Source organism: Caretta caretta, chromosome 1 (assembly GCF_965140235.1).
Source record: "Caretta caretta isolate rCarCar2 chromosome 1, rCarCar1.hap1, whole genome shotgun sequence".
Taxonomy (NCBI): domain Eukaryota; kingdom Metazoa; phylum Chordata; order Testudines; family Cheloniidae; genus Caretta; species Caretta caretta.
This window is the reverse complement of record NC_134206.1, coordinates 192,879,267-192,897,038: the sequence shown is the minus strand read 5'-3', so window position 1 is coordinate 192,897,038 and position 17,772 is coordinate 192,879,267. Positions and strand designations below refer to the sequence as shown.

At 40.9% G+C, this 17,772-nt stretch overlaps 2 protein-coding genes across 2 annotated transcripts in view; both read left to right on the top strand.

Moving 5' to 3' along the window:
- Positions 1 to 14,969, top strand: part of TMPRSS7 (transmembrane serine protease 7) — a 59,036-nt gene extending 44,067 nt beyond the window's left edge. Inside the window, exons 11-18 of the mRNA XM_048870416.2 lie at positions 1,875 to 2,011; positions 3,102 to 3,209; positions 4,877 to 4,987; positions 6,729 to 6,845; positions 10,135 to 10,312; positions 11,254 to 11,522; positions 12,292 to 12,428; positions 14,728 to 14,969. Coding sequence (XP_048726373.2) covers positions 1,875 to 2,011; positions 3,102 to 3,209; positions 4,877 to 4,987; positions 6,729 to 6,845; positions 10,135 to 10,312; positions 11,254 to 11,522; positions 12,292 to 12,428; positions 14,728 to 14,898 — 1,228 coding nt within the window. The 3' untranslated portion in view covers positions 14,899 to 14,969. The remainder of the gene's footprint in view (positions 1 to 1,874; positions 2,012 to 3,101; positions 3,210 to 4,876; positions 4,988 to 6,728; positions 6,846 to 10,134; positions 10,313 to 11,253; positions 11,523 to 12,291; positions 12,429 to 14,727) is intronic.
- The window catches only part of C1H3orf52 (chromosome 1 C3orf52 homolog), a 78,824-nt gene that overhangs the window by 7,707 nt on the left and 53,345 nt on the right, over positions 1 to 17,772 (top strand). The window lies entirely within an intron of this gene.

The following is a 17,772-nucleotide window of genomic DNA, read 5'->3' as shown; positions in this document are numbered from 1 at the left end:
TTCTGTTTCAGATTTTGGTCCTGTGATATTTTCCAAACCCTTCTAATGTACATGCAGTGGAATGTTTCAGAGGCTACCACGAGGGAGAAGAATTTTTGTTCTTAACCTCTGAGGATAGGACATGAAGCAATGGGCTTAAATTGCAGCAAGGGACATTAGGAAAAACTTCCTAACTGTCAGGGTGGTTAAGCACTGGAATAAGTTTCCTAGGGAGGTTGTGGAATCTCCTTCATTGGAGATTTTTTAAGAGCAGGTTAGACAAACACCTGTCAGTGTCTAGATCAGTGGTTCTCAACTGTGGTCCACTGCTTGTTCAGGGAAAGCCCCTGGCGGGCCGGGCCAGTTTGTTTACCTGCCGCGTCCGAAGGTTCGGCTGATCGCAGCTCCCACTGGCCGCGGTTCGCCGCTCTAGGCCAATGGGGGGCTGTAGAAATTGGTGCGGGCTGAGGGACATGCTGGCTGCCCTTCCCACAGCCCCCATTGGCCTAGAGCAGCAAACCGTGGCCAGTGGGAGCCGCGATCAGCCAAACTTGCGGACGTGGTAGGTAAACAAACCAGCCCGGTGCACCGGGGCTTTCCCTGAACAAGCGGTGGACCAGAGTTGAGAACCACTCGTCTAGATAATACTTAGTCCTGCCATGAGTGCAGGGGACTGGACTAGATGACCTCTTGAGGTCCCTTCAAGTCCTGTGATTCTATGATCAATACACTGGGGACTTAAGGAGCTGCCTGTTGCTATTAAGTTTTCTCTTGCAAATGGCACTAGTCAAACTGACAAGGAGAAGGCTAGCCATAGTAAAATTGTACTAAGATTTAAGAAAGCAGCCTTCTCTCCCTACCCCAGTCAATCCACAATGCTGAGCTTCTCCTTTTCCCCCAGCACAGTTTCAATAAGAAAAAATAATATTTCTGGAACTTAAAAACCTAATTGCCAGGTGCCGGTGCTTCTGGACATAGCAACGAATGCAGTAGAGCACTGTATTCCATGTTAAGAGTTATGTTCCAATGAAGATGAACACTTCCATGTACCGGTCAGCAGTTTTACACAGTTGCCATAGTTTCCTCATTTCTACCTTAAATCTGGAGTGTTAACATTTTTAGTTCACTTTATCCATTAAAGCCTGTTCCTGCAGTAATGGGAACTTTGTGTAGATGGCTTATGATGATTTCCCTTCCTCCCCCCGATGGTGCCCGAGCACTTTGGCTGCACAACCAATCACCATACCTTATCTAAAATCACGGGCTTACTGAATTCTTAGGTTCAAATCCCAGTAGCAGTGTTGCCAACTCTCATGATTTTATCACAAGTCTTGGGATTTTTGGTGTATATGTTCAAGCCCAAGCTCCTGGAGTCAAGAGGCTACATGCAAAATCTCAGTATTCATTAAAGAAAGTTAAGTTTCTCCCTCACTCCTGCAGGGAACAGCTTGAAGGCATGCAGTGAGAGCTTCAGGGCTCAGAACCTACAAGGCAAAAATCCTGAATGTGGTGTTTAAATAAAGTCTCTCAATTTTTAAGTCAGTCCCATGATTATTTTTTTTTTGAATGCTTGAGGTTGGCAATAGTGCAGTAGGTTCGATTTCCCCCTCTGTAGTTCAGTGAGAAGTACATTGAGCTATGTAGCTTACTGTGCATGTGTCTTTCAGATGAGACCTCTTCTCCCCCATCCCCTCCAAAAAGAAAACAGTCTCATCTGCTCTGTGAGGGATAACATCACACTTCTCATTTTCCCTTGTCTCCTAGGCTGAAATCTGTTAGGCAGCTATACTGTGTACTAGGTGGCTGCACTTTGGCGATGTTATACTTAAATAATATGTGAAGCACTTTAGTGCAAAAGCGGCTTTTTAACTAATGTTATCATCACTCACTTTTAGGTACTGTGGCTACTACATTGATCACCAAACAGTTTTCCGTGTCGCAAGCTCTGTAGTGAACGTTGAGCTTCAGTGTAGTTCCAAGCTTTCAGAGCAGCCGCTTCTGGTGGAATATGGGAGCTACAACATCAGCCAACGTAAAATGGATTTCAGTTTTTTGCCATGCATGTTTATAAAATCCCTTTTTGAATTAAAATATTTATCACAAGTTTAGTTTTATTAAGATTCATGACAAATGGATTTCCCGAGAAACTGAATTAACTTGAGAATAAATATTCCAAGTAAATCCTGTTTTCTTCATTAACCTTAAGTAAAAGAGTTTAAACCTAAAATAAGTCAATGACCTACCCTGAGATTTATCAACTGGTTCACAGTGTTCTAAAATGTCAGCTAAATTTGCCATTCTGTCACCCCCACACACACACACCAAAGCCATTGTTAATGCCTGTCTTTGCTGTTGCTGCTCCAGAGAGCTCCCTCAATTAAACAGTTCACCAATTAACAAACTCTGACCATACAGTTTTTTCTATGGGTTTGCGTACTCTACCATGCAGCAATCATAACTAAAGAACCAGCTATGAACAGCAGAAGTTGTAGGTCGTTGGTGTAAAACTATAGGGAATCTTTATTGGGCAGCGTAACACAGAAAAGATGTATGTGAGGGAGGGGGAAATACATGAGGCTATAGTAGGAAAAAATCCCAACTGAGATCTGTTTAATTGAGGGGGACTGTGTGTATAAATCTTATACTCTAAACTTTCTTATGCCCATCTTCTACACTGGAACTGGACTGGTCCATACTGCAGTGACATTTGCATTTGACATGCATAAACAGAAATGGACATCAGAAAGGAATCTGAATATTAAAAAAAGAACCAGGCCATTCTTGTTTCTATGGTGAAAGTTAAGTGAAGAGTAGGGTGTAAGAGTATGGCTAACATTAAATGCTTTCCAGTAAGTTAAGGGGGCAGTAATAACACAGCTAAGAATATTTTTTAACAGGTTTCAGAGTAGAAGCCGTGTTAGCCTGTATCTGCAAAAAGAACAGGAGTACCTGTGGCACCTTAGAAACTAACAAAAGTTACCATACAAACTGTGAGAGGCTAATTAGTTAAGATGAGCTATTTTACTTTGTTTTCTTACAATATTTTTATCGCGTTACTTTCCTGTTGTGAATTACAAATATTTGGAAGCAGAGAATTGATAGATTATGCATTTTGCCTTCAGCATGTCCAGCTGAGTACTTCAAATGTTCCACCGGCTTATGCATTGAGCAGGCTCAGCGCTGTGATGGGGTAAATGACTGCTTTGATGAAAGCGATGAACTCTTTTGTGGTTAGTATTTGCTTATTATTTGCAAACGGACACCCAAAGTATGTGTTAGCATTTTTTCTGTTGGAATTTAAAGAAGATAGTACTAGAAAACTTGAGATTTCCAGCCTGTTTTTGCAGGCCTAAGATTAATTCAGATTTGGTTGCTTAAACAATTGTGAAAAATTTTTGAGCCTTGTTTATTTGCTATAGCCACGATGGTGATATTAAAGAGCAAGGGGATATAGGTCAATCAGTTATCCAAAAATAACTGAAAGAAGTCATGTTTGTTTTCCTCTGGAAAACAAAAACATTCTATGTCCCACCCGCTTCCTCATCCTCTTCATCTTAGCAATGCGACTTTATTCGAAATGCACATTAATGGGTGCTGTTGGGGACAGGCTATATAGCGGGTTAGTGCACTAGCCTTCAGTCATTAAGGATGCATTATCTGAAAACTATAATGGAAGGGATGGCTGAACATCAGATTGGAAATAACCAGTTACAGTTAAAATCAATAGGGTGTAGTGTATTAATTGAGATGGAATATACAGGCCCAAAGAGTTGAAGTTGTTACCATGATCCTGAAACCGTGCAGCTTTAAACAGTGTTAAACAAGGGTTGGGGTTTGGTATATCGAGACCTCAGCCTGCTTAGTACCATGGTAAACACTTTAAACTTTTTTATTAAAGAGAAAGAAAAGAAGGAAAAATAGTTAAAGCATTTGAAATGTAAAGTATTAAGACTTTAATTTTAATAATATTGCTTGTTCCCTTTTTCTCTAGCTAGAGAGAGGTCTCAGAAGGAAAATGCCCTTATTTGACAGTCTCTTAGGTGGTATTAAAGATGTTAATATTTGTCCTTTGTGGGGAAAGAGAAGAAATTAGTTGTGATTGGCTGGAGCTGTTTGTTCTTGTTAAAATCCAATCCCGTTTCATCCCAGGTGGTGGTTGGGATTCAGCTGGAGCCAGGGGAGGTGGCGATGTTATTTGGGTTCCTCTCTCTGGCCCAGTCTGGTCAGGACATTGTTCAGATTAGGATGATGAAGTTCCGGTGCCCCAGGAGATGGTGGGGTGGCAACCATGATGACTTCTCTCCAAGTCTCCTTCTTTAAGGAGCCCCAAAGCAGCAATGGATGGAATAGCCCGTCCTCTCGTTGTTTTGGCCACCAACTAGGCTTAGTTTCCAACACACCAATATTGGTTCCCTAATATCCTGTTCCACACTTTCCTTGTTTACCAGGCATGATCATAGCACAGTCCTGGAGTTATATCAGTAGGCCTTTTTAGTTGGACTAATTCAGTCTTTGTTTCCCTTTTGTATCTTTGCGTATCCTCATTTGTTGTTACAGGTTATTGTGAAATCTTATGAACTTACACTCAATTTTTACAGCTGACATCACAATTAGGATAAATTTGTAGGCTCAATAATTACAACCGATGTGGGTTTAATTTCTGAATCTGCCACTGACTAGTTTTGTGACCTTGGGTGATTTACTTAGTGTTCTTCTCTTTGGTTTCCTTATGCATAAGACAGTAATAATTCTTACCTTTGTAAAGCACCTGGTGATAGAGGAAGATGTATAAATCTTTTAGATGGTGGCAGCGTTGGTATTAATAAAATTCTACACAGACCTCCAGACTTAACCATGATATTTGCGTTGCTGATCTCTTGCTTTCTTCCTACTCCAGCTGTGCCCAAAGAGAATTGTAATGCCAGCTTCTTGATGCAGTATACTTCACTTGCCTGCAATGGAATACATGACTGTGAGGATGGCAGAGATGAGCAGAACTGCACCAAAAGTATGGTTACTTTTTGGTCATGTATGTTTCCTCTCCATCACTTACCCAACTCTAGTTGGAATATCTGGCCCAAATGAGTTACTCTAAAGGGCATAGACAAGCTCTAACATGAAAATCTTTAGACAATTGTTTTTGTGTAGGCATGAAATTATGCTTAGCTTCCTGAGATGCTTGTAAAAAAGCCCAACAAACCTCTGAGGCTGCTCTTAGGATTCAGTGCCTGTAAAGAGCTATGTAAGAGGTAAGTCTTATTAGGAGTCAGCATAGTTTTGTTTCAAGCACAGATATTTCTCAGATCAGCAAGACACCAAAAGACCAAAATTGGGGAAATGCAACAAAAATATTTTTTTCAGGCTAGCCATGTTTTAGGTCTATTTAACTTTTATTCTAGCCATGTGAAATTTCATAGGATATTTCTGAGTTGGCAAGAAATGAGTGTTTCATTTATTTAATGTGACCCAAGAAGGACTAGAAAAAGATATGAAGGACTCAGAGGTTGGAATACACCTTACCTAAAATATGATTATTAAAGCTTCCCTCATTGAGTTGCTATGGTTAACTTATGCTGTTGTAATAAAAGCGTTGACGTCTTTGCTAATGACTTTCATTGTTTTCCAGTCTACACTTAGGCCTTGCCTACACTTAAATTTTTATAGCATAACTTTGCTGGTTAGGAGCATGAAAAAGAATCACACCTCCCAGCATAGCTATGTCACCAAAAGCCTTATTGGAGATGCTGCTTATACGAGGAAAATTTTCTTTTGCTGGTATAGCTTACTCTGTTCAGTTTTTGCCAGTATAAGCTGAATATCTAATAGGGGTCATAAATATAAAGGGAAGGGTAAACCCCTTTAAAATCCCTCCTGGCCAGAGGAAAAATCCTCTCACCTGTAAAGAGTTAAGAAGCTAAAGGTAACCTCGCTGGCTCCTGACCAAAATGACCAATGAGGAGACAAGATACTTTCAAAAGCTGGGAGGAGGGAGAGAAACAAAGGGTCTGTGTCTGTCGGTACGCTGCTTTTGCCGGGGATAGAACAGGAATGGAGTCTTAGAACTTTTGGTAAGTAATCTAGCTAGGTATGCGTTAGATTATGATTTCTTTAAATGGCTGAGAAAAGAACTGTGCTGAATAGAATGACTATTTCTGTCTGTGTGTCTTTTTTGTAACTTAAGGTTTTGCCTAGAGGGATTCTCTATGTTTTGAATCTAATTACCCTGTAAGGTATCTACCATCCTGATTTTACAGAGGTGATTTCTTTACTTCTGTTTACTTCTATTTCTATTAAAAGTCTTCTTGTAAGAAAACTGAATGCTTTTTCATTGTTCTCAGATCCAAGGGTTTGGGTCTGTGGTCACCTATGCAAATTGGTGAGGATTTTTACCAAACCTTTCCCAGGAAGTGGGGTGCAAGGGTTGGGAGGATTTTGGGGGGAAAGACGTGTCCAAACTACGTTTCCCAGTAAACCCAGTGAGAGTTTGGTGGTGGCAGTGGATATTCCAAGGACAAAGGATAAAATTAATTTGTACGTTGGGGAAGTTTTAACCTAAGCTGGTAAAAGTAAGCTTAGGAGGTTTTCATGCAGGTCCCCACATCTGTACCCTAGAGTTCAGAGTGGGGGAGGAACCTTGACAAGGGGTTTTTGTAGTGGGGGTTTGGCCAACCAGTGGAGACCATTTCTTAGTCCACGTTGCTGGATTGACATTCCAGAAGCATATGGTTCCTTTTTGTTTCCTGTTTCAGGTATTCCTTGCACCAACCAAACTTTCAAGTGCAGAGATAATATTTGCATTAGAAAGCAAAATGCAAAGTGTGATGGAACAGCAGACTGTCTTGATGGAAGTGATGAAAGCAACTGCAGTAAGAGGCTCTCTCAATTATTAATCTTCAAATTTTAGCTTTTTATATTTAAATTACATTTTTTCCTATTTAAAGTACATACACTTTCTACTCAGTGGTAAGTATGTTCAGAACGTGTTAAGAACATTGTTAATAAGTTGAAGTTTGGAAATCAAGTGATATTAGGTCTGATTTGTGTTGTTACGGAACTTCCATCGTTTTTTAGTGTTTGTATTGTGAGGAGCCTTAACTCAAACTTGTGTGTGTGGTTTTAATCTTCAGGTTTAAAATAGATTCTTGTCTGGGGAGCTAGAGAGCAGGGTGAGTTGCAGAGTGAAGTTGGGTAGTCAGTCAAAGAATCAGATCTATTCAAGTTAAAAATTTGCCAACACTGCAGAGAGTTTTTTAACTGATGCACCAGCTTCCTCAGTCACTTAATTTAGAGGATATTGTTCCCATTACATGATGATAAAATCCTATTAAGAGGATGGATGCCTCAGCAAACCATCGGTGATTTGAATTTTCTGAGGATCATGATAAATTTGGAGGGAGAAGGGAGAGCTGCCAAGGATAAACAGTTATCTTGAAAAGTTACATAAAATCTAACTTTTTTACTATGAGCTGTGTGCTAATGAATGGTGCATGGCTGACATCACAGGATAGTAGTCCTCTGTGCACGGGAAAAAGTATAGCATGGAACATAGTGATTAAACCAATGCAATAATATCTGCCTGAATTTGCAGGTGGTCTTAGACAAATCGCTCTGAGAAGTGTAACCTGCCTCTTTCAAGGTCAAGTGTTATTGGCACCATTTGGAACTTAAATGGCAACATGAATTATTTTAATGCAGATCAAAGCATGAAAAAAGAGATGCTCTATAATGAAGATCTGTGCTATCTCAGTGGCATCTGTTTATTTCATTTATTGTATTATTCTTCCATTACTTAGTGTAGGCTCACGCCTTTTGGCAGGGAATGTTCCATGTTAGGTTAGGACTGTGCCTACAACGGTTCTGTGATTGGGATCCGAGGTGCTACTGCAATACATGTAATCAATAATAATAAAAATCTTACGTTGGCATGATGAGAAGGTAGAATCTTGGTTTGTTTTCCAATCTGTTAGCTACAAATATAAGTCAGAGAATATTCGTATCTCTTTATACCAGCAAGTCGTTCACATACACATCCCAGTATTGCCAATCCCAAAACATAAGCTGGACACCAAAAAATCACGACACTTAACATTTAAATCATGGTGTTTGTCTGTCATCTGACTTTTGAACTTCACTTGCCCACCCCAGTGCACGTGCCAAATTAATGTTGCCAGCTCCTGCTAATTTATACTGAGACTATTTTTTGTCCCCTTTTTAAATAAGTTCTAGCCAGGGGACTCAAATAAGGTCAGAACCTCATTGTTACGCACTGTCCAAACACAAAAGCATCTCTCACCTGAAGAGCTTACCTTCTCATGCAAAGCATGGCAATGAGTTTGTGATACGGGAGCTGGGAATGGGACTAGCCAAGATCCTTTTGTATAGGGCTGCCCACCAAACAACCTTTGAAAAGGAGGCATTGCTTTGTGGAAAGGGTAAGTTTGCTAACTCAGGTCTGATCTTTCTGGAGGCAGGTACGGTCCTCCACTCCTCTCGGGGGACTTCAGGCAGAATGTTCCACGCATTGCTGTGTCTCAAATACTCTATTGGCCATATCCCGTTCTTAAAGTGATGGCTCCCATTAACCAAAACACACACACTGAAAATGCAGGCTATGAAAGGACAACAAGAAAACAAATGTTAATACAACAAATTCATTTCTAAATCCAGTGTTCTGCTACATAAAACATCCTGGGCTCCTTATGTTAACTTGGATACAGAAATATGTTTTTTTACCCCTGCATACACCATAAGTGCACAACCTTCAGATCCCTCCCACAGACCTCTTCCAGTTATAGGAATAACTGGTGAGAGGGAAGGCATGCTGTTATCTTTGCTGTAAACCAGTCTATAGAGGGAGACATGTAACAAGACTCCTGTTTGAGTCACCCTTGGGGGCTGAACCAAGGACTGATGGATCTAAAAGCATGAGCCTCTAGCACTTGAGCATACCCCCCCCCCCCCCGCAGAACTCTTAGCATGGAAATAGTGGCAGTGTCATAAAGGTCTGAGTGATCCAACTGCTAGTGAGTGAGACAGAGCCATATGGTTCATGTAGCTAATTGAAGCACCTAATTTGCCATTTTCCTTCTGAATGCCCTGTGGCAAAATGGGTGAGACTAAGCTCTCTTACAATGGAGACTTGTGTTCTAGTCCCCAGTCTTTCTGAAGTGACCTTGTGCAAGCTCTTAATTACCTCATCTGTGGGATGGGTGAGTGATAGTTAACCCCTGAAGGGTATGAAACTCCTAAAAAGAGTGGCTCATAAGAGAGGTGGTGAAATGCCTAGAAACATAAACAGTCATCAGTGGAGAGCTGGGATAAGAGCTCATGGTATATAGACTTGTAGTTTAGTGCATCGTCTTCTAGGTAACAGGGCTTTGCGGGATAGGGCGGGAAGGGGGAAATCTTTCTCCCTTGTGTCCTAAGTCACATGATGTGTGGAGCTTTTCATGTCATTGTGAGACTGCCAGTAGCAGGGGCCAAAATTGTTGTATTCGTAAGTTTACAGGAGCCGGCAACAGTGGTTTCTACGCCAAGTTATTGACCACTGCAAGTGTAGTCTGTGTGAAATAAACTTTTTTGGCCCCAATCCATTCCTGAGTGGACAGGAATCCAAGTCATAAACCTCCCACTCAACTGCCGCTTTCTTCACAGTTTCAAGAGAAGGGCAACAACAATTAGAGTAGTTCAGTAATGCTGTGTAGCTCCTCCAAAAGTATCTGGTCTCCCCCTCTCCCCCATCTAGTTTATATATTGAAACCCACCCACAATAAATTTATTCTCCCAACATCTCTGCGAGGTAGGGAAGGGTTATCTCTGCTTTGCAGAGGGTGAATTGAGGTACAGAGCGTGAGTGACTGGCTCACAATTGCTCCGGAAGTCTGTGGCAAAGCTAGGAGGAGAACCCAGAACTCCCCAGTCCGGTGCAGTAACCACAAGACCATCTTTTCTTTCCATGAATAGGTAAGATAAATCTAGGACCCCTGTCTCCAGGGTTTTTGGTTCAGGGCCTTTCAGTGAAATGCATTTCAAAATGCCTTTGTTGAAGATGATGGTGGGAAGAAGGATTCTTTCTTCCTCCGTTTGGGAAGCATCCTCGCACATGATGGGTGTTAGTGTCATAGAAATAATAAACTTATCAATCTTCTTTTAAAGGCTGCGGCAGTAGTAAAATCAGCGATATCTACCATCGAATCATAGGAGGCTCTGATGCACAGGAAGGTGAATGGCCCTGGCAAGTCAGCCTCCATTTTGTTGGAGTTGCTTATTGTGGGGCATCGGTGATCTCTAGGGAATGGCTTCTGTCTGCCGCTCATTGTTTTCAAGGAAACAGGTAAACAGTGACATCCACTTAATGGACCTGAAGCATTTTCAGTACTTCTGAATGTGGTGGTTTCTGGTAGATATGGCACAGGGTGACTTAACTGAACACTGTCACTTGATTTCAGTTCATTTAATACTATGAATTAAATAATGAGGGGGTTTAACCAGTATCATCTTACAAAAATAATTCCCCTGCATTTCACATGTACAGAAATCCTAATGATGTCGGGGGGTCCAGTTTTAAAATTTACCTTTCATTTCACATAGCCTAAATTAAGTTTTGGTGGCATGTTGAGTACGTACACTGTATTCCCTCACAGCATGAGTATAAATAACAGTGTAGCCAGTGAGGATCTGCTTCGGCAGGTAAAGACATGCCAGAACCTTACGGTATATATCCTACGCACCTTTCTACATGCCCAAGCAGGGCCTCTCATGTCTACCATGCGAACATTAGCAGACTAGTGTCTTGCTGCATTCCCACTGTCAGAGCCACATGTAGCTACCTACACACCACAGTGTGGACACAGCCTGCTTTTCACTGTAGCGTGTAACTACACATACCCTATATGCTGCCACCAGTGTAGAAAAGGCCTTCGATGCAGGTATCTACAAGGTGGTATTACTAACAGTGTGCTGCTAACAGCAAGTTAGACGCCTTTACAGGGAGGTGTGAGGACAAGGTCCTCGTCCCAAAGAATTACTATGTAGCTAAGACAACAAGGAAGCTTAAAAAGGGAATAGGAAGCTGCAGTAAAAGCATTTTGGGTAAAACGTGATACCAGCACGTATTCTGTTAGTTCCATATTTTGTGGTTTTGGTTTTCTTCTTTTGGGTTTAAAAATTGCATTTTATAATTCAACACCAGGGTTTTCCTGGGCATTGTGTCATGAAGATGTTTCCAAGAATTTGCCTTGAAGACTGATTGTACATTAATCCATTGTCAATCAGGCTATCCGATCCTCGAGCTTGGACTGCGCACTTAGGCATGCGCACGCAAGGGAACGCCAAGTTTGCGTCTGCAGTGAGAAGAATCATTGTTCACGAATACTATAACAGCAGAAACTATGACTATGATGTTGCACTGCTACAGCTAAGCCTGCCATGGCCTGACACAATGAAACACGTCATTCAACCGATCTGCATCCCTCCACTTTCACATAAAACACACAGTGGCGAGAAGTGCTGGATAACAGGCTGGGGTCAAAGGCAAGAAGCAGGTGAGCTCTTTACTTTCGTTCACTCATAGGTCCAAACTGAGTTCCGTTGTAAGCAAATGCATCTCCGTTGACTCAAGTGAAGTTGTACTGGCTCACTCCAAGGTTGAATTTGACTTGTGGCTGGTTAGTCTTCACTCTTTGCTGCATAAAGCAAGACTACACTCAAATGGAAGGACGGGGCAGGATTCCTTATTTCCTACTGCCCTGTAGTGCGTGTGTTCTGTTCTTCCTGTCTGAAGGGGGTAAGCTTCTAGAAGTGTCTTAGGGAGGTTAACTCCAGACACTACGACTGTTCGTTCTGATGGTAACTTGACATCCTGATTGGAGAATTCAACTGGCTAGAGTTTCTGTAGAACCAGGTAGAACTAAAAATCTCATGTGTTTATGTAGTTTGGATTAAACTTGCATGGAACTAATTTTGTATGGTGTTAGGTGTTGTGGAATATTATTGTTGAACTATTTGTGTAGGGCCTGATCTTTGCTCCTCAGATGCATTCATGCAGCTGCTGGTACGTTAGAAGACAATGAGATGTAAGTTTTAAAAGAAAGGAACTTAATTGTTTAACACAAGTTGTATTGAACTTACATTTGTATTGAACAATACATTATCTTCATGGGTTGTATTGAGATAATTGCCTAGATCTGGAGCAACAGGAGTTAAACTGTTGGGAGGGAGTCTCCAGAAGCTAACACACTCACTGTCAAATACATGAGCAGTATTTTTGAAGTCTGTTAAATCAGGTTGGCTTTCTTTCAATGTGTTTTCCAGATGACCAGGGTTCAGCAATTCTGCAGAAAGCTGAGGTAGAAATTGTTGACCAAACATTGTGTCATTCCACATATGGGATTATCACAGCCCGGATGCTATGTGCGGGGATGATGTCTGGGACAAAAGATGGCTGCAAAGTAGGTTTTTTAAATACAGCTCAAATTAAATCATTCTCTTTGATCTTTCATTGTAGTTTTATAAGTGGTAAAGAACTATTGGCTAACTGTCTTGATGTATGTATAGTTCTGCTCTGAAAAACAGCTGTGCAAAAGACCTTTTTATCAGTAAATCTGCCATCTGTGTGCTTGCTGACTTCACTAGCATTAAATGTGTTGGCAGTGGTGGGAAAGGAAATATTATTACTCTGGTTAGTACTACAAAACCAACACAGCAAAGAAGAAGCTGAGACCTACTTCTTTGTGTGCATCAATAGCACTGTTTGCTAAGTTTCAGTTACAGGGCCAATGGGTCACACAAATGCAAGTCAGGATCACAAGGTCTCAGGATAAATACTGCCTTCAAACAGATGAAGACTTAAAAGAAAGCCTGAACCTAGCCTGACTCTTGGATGCCAGGTTGGGATTACAAGGTTGACAGCTGAAGTGCAAGAAAGCAAGCAAGCAAGCATAATTTCACAAGTGAATGGCATACTTGATGTGGAGTCACTGAAAGACAATAAACATGGAATTCTGTAATGTCATTTGTACAATCACTTTGCTCAGTCACTAAGATGAGTATATCTGCTCTTTTAAAACTTGAGGGCCAGAATCTGAGTGTTTTTAAATCCTGTCCTGGCCAGGATGGAAGTGGGATTGACCTATAAACCTGTCCTGTCTTTTGCTAGTGTTGGAAAGTGATAGTGAAAAAATAAGTATCTAAGGCCTTGCCTACATAAGGAATTTGCCCCAATCCACCAATCAGGAGTTAACGCTACTACAGCTATGTGAGTGGGTGTCATACATAGTCAAGGAAAGCCACAATTTGCAGCATTGATGCCTTGTCCCATTGAAAGCTGGAGTAAGCACCACTGGCTGATTTTTGTGATTCTTAGAGCTAGTCAAAACCTGGAATTTCCAAATTGGGACAAAAACATTGAAATTTCTGAACTTTTGTTTTGGTAACATTGAAATGACCTGATCAAAATCTTTGATTTTGACTTCTATTTTATTAGTGTATTGATAAAGATAAAAGATAAGATAAGTATAAAAATAAGTATATAAAGATAAAAGATAAGTATAAGATAAAATTCAAAACAGTGAAGTTGAAACACAACATTTAAATTGTTTCCTTCAAAATATTGGATGAAATCAGTACATGTCTCTGAAAGCTTACTCCAGCTTTCAAATCAGCTTTTCTCTCTTGCAATTTTTGACCAGTTCTAGTAACCACCCTAATGGAGCTTTGTTGATTGGCTCCCAATTGCCAGATGTGGGGTAAAATCTCATAGTAGAGTAGACTTGAATCATCATGTCGACTTTAGATTTGTATCATGAATGTGGAGGAACTATACCATGGATCATCTATTTCTATGAAATTTTGCAAATAGTACTGTTACCAGAGTACCCTAGTGATAAAGAGAATACTGCTACTAGGTTGTCTTTTATAGCATTGTAGTTGCCTTGTGTTTTTATAAGGGTTAGTATCGTTCAGAGCAGATTTCTTTATCATACTCCCCTATTTTCAAATGCCTTTATTATTTTTCCATACATAGTTTCTTCATTCTGAAGCCTGTTTAAACTGTATAGTGACATAGAAAGGAAGAAACACAACTTAAAACAAATATGCTTGGCTATCTCTCACTCATGAGTTCCACATTGTTTCTATTTGTATTTGACTTAAAGGTCCAGTCCTGTTCCCACTTAAATGTTATTTCATATTTTATTTTGGAGTTAAAAAAGCTATTTGTGGAATATTATTGTTGAACTATTTGTGTAGGGCCTGATCTTTGCTCCTCAGATGCATTCATGCAGCTGCTGGTATGTTAGAAGACAATGAGATGTGTGCATCTATTAGAGGGCGGAATTTGGTCTTTGTTCTAAGTTGCAAGGATGATATTGAATCCTAAAATGTATTGCATTAAATCCATTAATAAAGATTATACTTTTCAATCGCAAGTGAAGGTACCCCTAGTTTGGACAAAAAAATAAGCGTCTATATAACTCTAAGATCATATCCAGTGCATGTTAGATGACAGCAAATGTTAGTAGAATAGGTGATACAATGCAGATCAGACTTATCCATTTGTACTTAATGGCATTCATTTCTTTTATTCCTAGCCAGACCTACTGGGCCAAGTTTTTCTGTCATTAAGCAAAATTTCCACTGAGCTCCATGGAGTTGTTGCCCAAGTTGTTGCCCAAAATACTGTGGAATTTTGCCTAGGTTTTATTACTCTTTTTATAATAGAATATCTAAACTAAAATATTCTTTTCTTAGGGTGATTCTGGGGGACCCCTATCATGTCGAAGCAACGGCGATGGAAAATGGTTTTTGACTGGCATTGTTAGCTGGGGTTATGGCTGTGGAAGACCAAATTTCCCTGGTGTATACACAAGGGTGTCAAAGTTTTCTCCGTGGATTCACAGATATGTGCCTTTGGTTTTGTAATCTGGAAATGGTCAAATGGCAACAAAGTATATTGTATCTGGATTATCTCCATTAAAATCCTATTAATAAAAGTTGGTGGAAGTTCAATTTTTTTGCATGCATCACAGATCACACAAATGCCTTATCTTCAAAAGGTCCACAAATTCTACTTGCTGCAATAGAAAATACAGGGCATCTGTTCAGCTGGAGGGTGAGATTGTATTTCGCATGTCTGGAAAGCCTAGTGCAAGGGATGTTTAAGGTAGACCACAGGCATGCTAGGACGAATAAGTGTCAACTTTTAAAAGCAATATGGACATAGCAATGACTGCAATGGGAAATGACCATGCAAGTCACAACAATTGTGCAGTTTTGGCAGAAGAGTCATAGAGTTGAAGACCAGAAGGGACCACCAGGTCATCTAGCCCAGGAATCTCAAACTTAAAGCTCATGCTCAAATAAATTGGTTAGTCTCTAAGGTGCCACAAGTACTCCTTTTCTTTTTGCGAATACAGACTAACACGGCTGTTACTCTGAAACTTAAATCACCACACGGTCCACATGAGGACTAGTACATTGGCCTGAGGGGCACAACACTGACACCTGCCCCCCTCTGCCCCAGCCCCACCCCTTCCATGAAGCCCCGCCCCATCCAAACCCTTCCCCAAAGTCCCCACCCCAATTCCGCCCCCTCCCTGCCCCTATTCCAACCCCTTCCACAAATCCTGGGCACGGCCCCGCCTCTTCCCCGCCTCCTCCCCATAGCGCTCTTCCCCCCTGCCTGCTGGAAAGCCCTAAGCACTGCCAAACAGCTGTTTGGTGGTGGGAAGTGCCTGGAGGTAGGCAGAGGAGCAGGGACGCGGCGCACTGGGGGGGAGGGGAGGCGAGGCGGCAGGTGAGGGGAGTTTGGCGGCCACAGGAAATAACTCCATGTGTCTGAGACCCGTGATCTAGTCTGACTTCCTGTGTATCGCAGGCCACCACCCAGCATCCAGACGCTAACTCAACAACCAAAATGAGATTACAGCCCACAGGAGACTAGACTATTATGTGCCACAGGCAGAGAATAGGAGGGACCAAGGTGCACCTGTGTTTGAGGCCCCTGCAATGGCAGGGAAATGATTAAGTGAGATATAACCAGATAATCCTGGCAAGTGACCCAGGCCCACACACTGCAGAGGAAGGCAAAAAAAAAAAAAAAAAAAAAGACAACCCGAGGTCATTTCCAGTCTGACCTGGAGGAAAACTCCTTCCTGACCCCACACATGGCAATCAGTTTGACTCTGAGCAGGTGAGCAAGAACCAGTCTTAGTGCAAACAAGAGGAAGAGTTGGGTCCCATGGCAGCAGCTGTATTTCTCTACAAGCATGCAAAAACAAAAAGAAAAGCCAGGCCAATGAGCAGCCAAAGGAAATCAATCCAGTCTTTCTTGTGACCTGTGAGTCTTTTCCTTGTTCTTCCCATTTCTCCAATATTACCTGGTAATAGTCTAAACAATCAGCAGTGGCGCCTTCTGTCAGGAAGCAGGAGATAAGATCAGTACTTATGTCACAATCAATCCATTCCCCGTAGCTGTTGATGTCCTGCATGGTGGGAGCATGAAGTAGCATCCACCTTAGTATTTGTGCCCACTAATCTTCCTTTCTTCACCTCTTCCAGCAAGAAGACAACATCAAGTGAAGGAGACCAGACTGACGTTGAAAAGCATGGCAGAAGAGTTGAGAGTAAAAGAGGATAAATGATAGTAGACGAGTTTCATTTTCCTTTTGCTCCTCCTCAGACACCAGCAGTCTGAATTCCAAAAGCCACTTTCCAGGGATTATCATTGGCCATCTACTGGTGACTACCTATCAATGGAACAAGTATACTAATTGACCGGGAGAAATAAGTCCTTCTGCTCTGCTGGCTGAGAACTGCAGCTTCAAAACAGCTGACAACCCCTCCCTGCAAGAGTGCTCGTGTGCCTGTGTTTGTACATGTATTTGACACTTTTTCTCTCTCTAAAAGCTCTTGAGAACACAATTGCTACTACAGATATTTGTCAAGAATGAATAAAAAGTATTATGAATACAATCTAATGGAATCTGAGGCTTTTATCCTGAATTTACACTGAAAGTGTTGGACATCTAGATGTAGCGTGTACTAAAAAGATGTTTAAAATATTGAGGGTGAAGACTCTAATCCCAGAACTAGTTTAGACATGCTAAAATCTACTGCTCATCATTTTGACTTTAGGATGGATTCTGACACCAGTACTTAATTTGTAGATTGTCTACTTAGATGCTGTTACTACCATCATAAGAAATAATGATTACTACTATGAGTATTACCAGATCTCAAAATATGCCTATACCAATTTATATATGGATTGGTTACATTTGATACTAATTTTATAGGCCAATATTTTCATTAGTGATGATGAGTTATGTATTTGTACATTGCTAAGCACGAATGAGCTCTGGCCTCTAGACACTATTGCAGTGCTTAATATACAATTTATTAATTATTATCATTATTATTATTATTGTTATAGTTGTGATTTACTACTAATAATAATTGTCTTTGTGAAAACAAGTTTTATATATTCTGATATGGGGCATAGTTACTAGACCTGGTTGCAGAATGAAAATTAAATTTTGTGGATGTTATGCAAATTTGAAACTGTTTATTCTGACAGGTTTCAGAGTAGCAGCTGTGTTAGTCTGTATTCGCAAAAAGAAAAGGAGTACTTGTGGCACCTTAGAGACTAACCAATTTATTTGAGCATAAGCTTTCGTTAGTCTCTAAGGTGCCACAAGTACTCCTTTTCTTTTTATGTTTATTCTGTTTCCCATAAAGGTCCAAATTTCTCACAGAATATTTTTAAATGATTGGGAGGGAGAGTGGGGGAAGAAG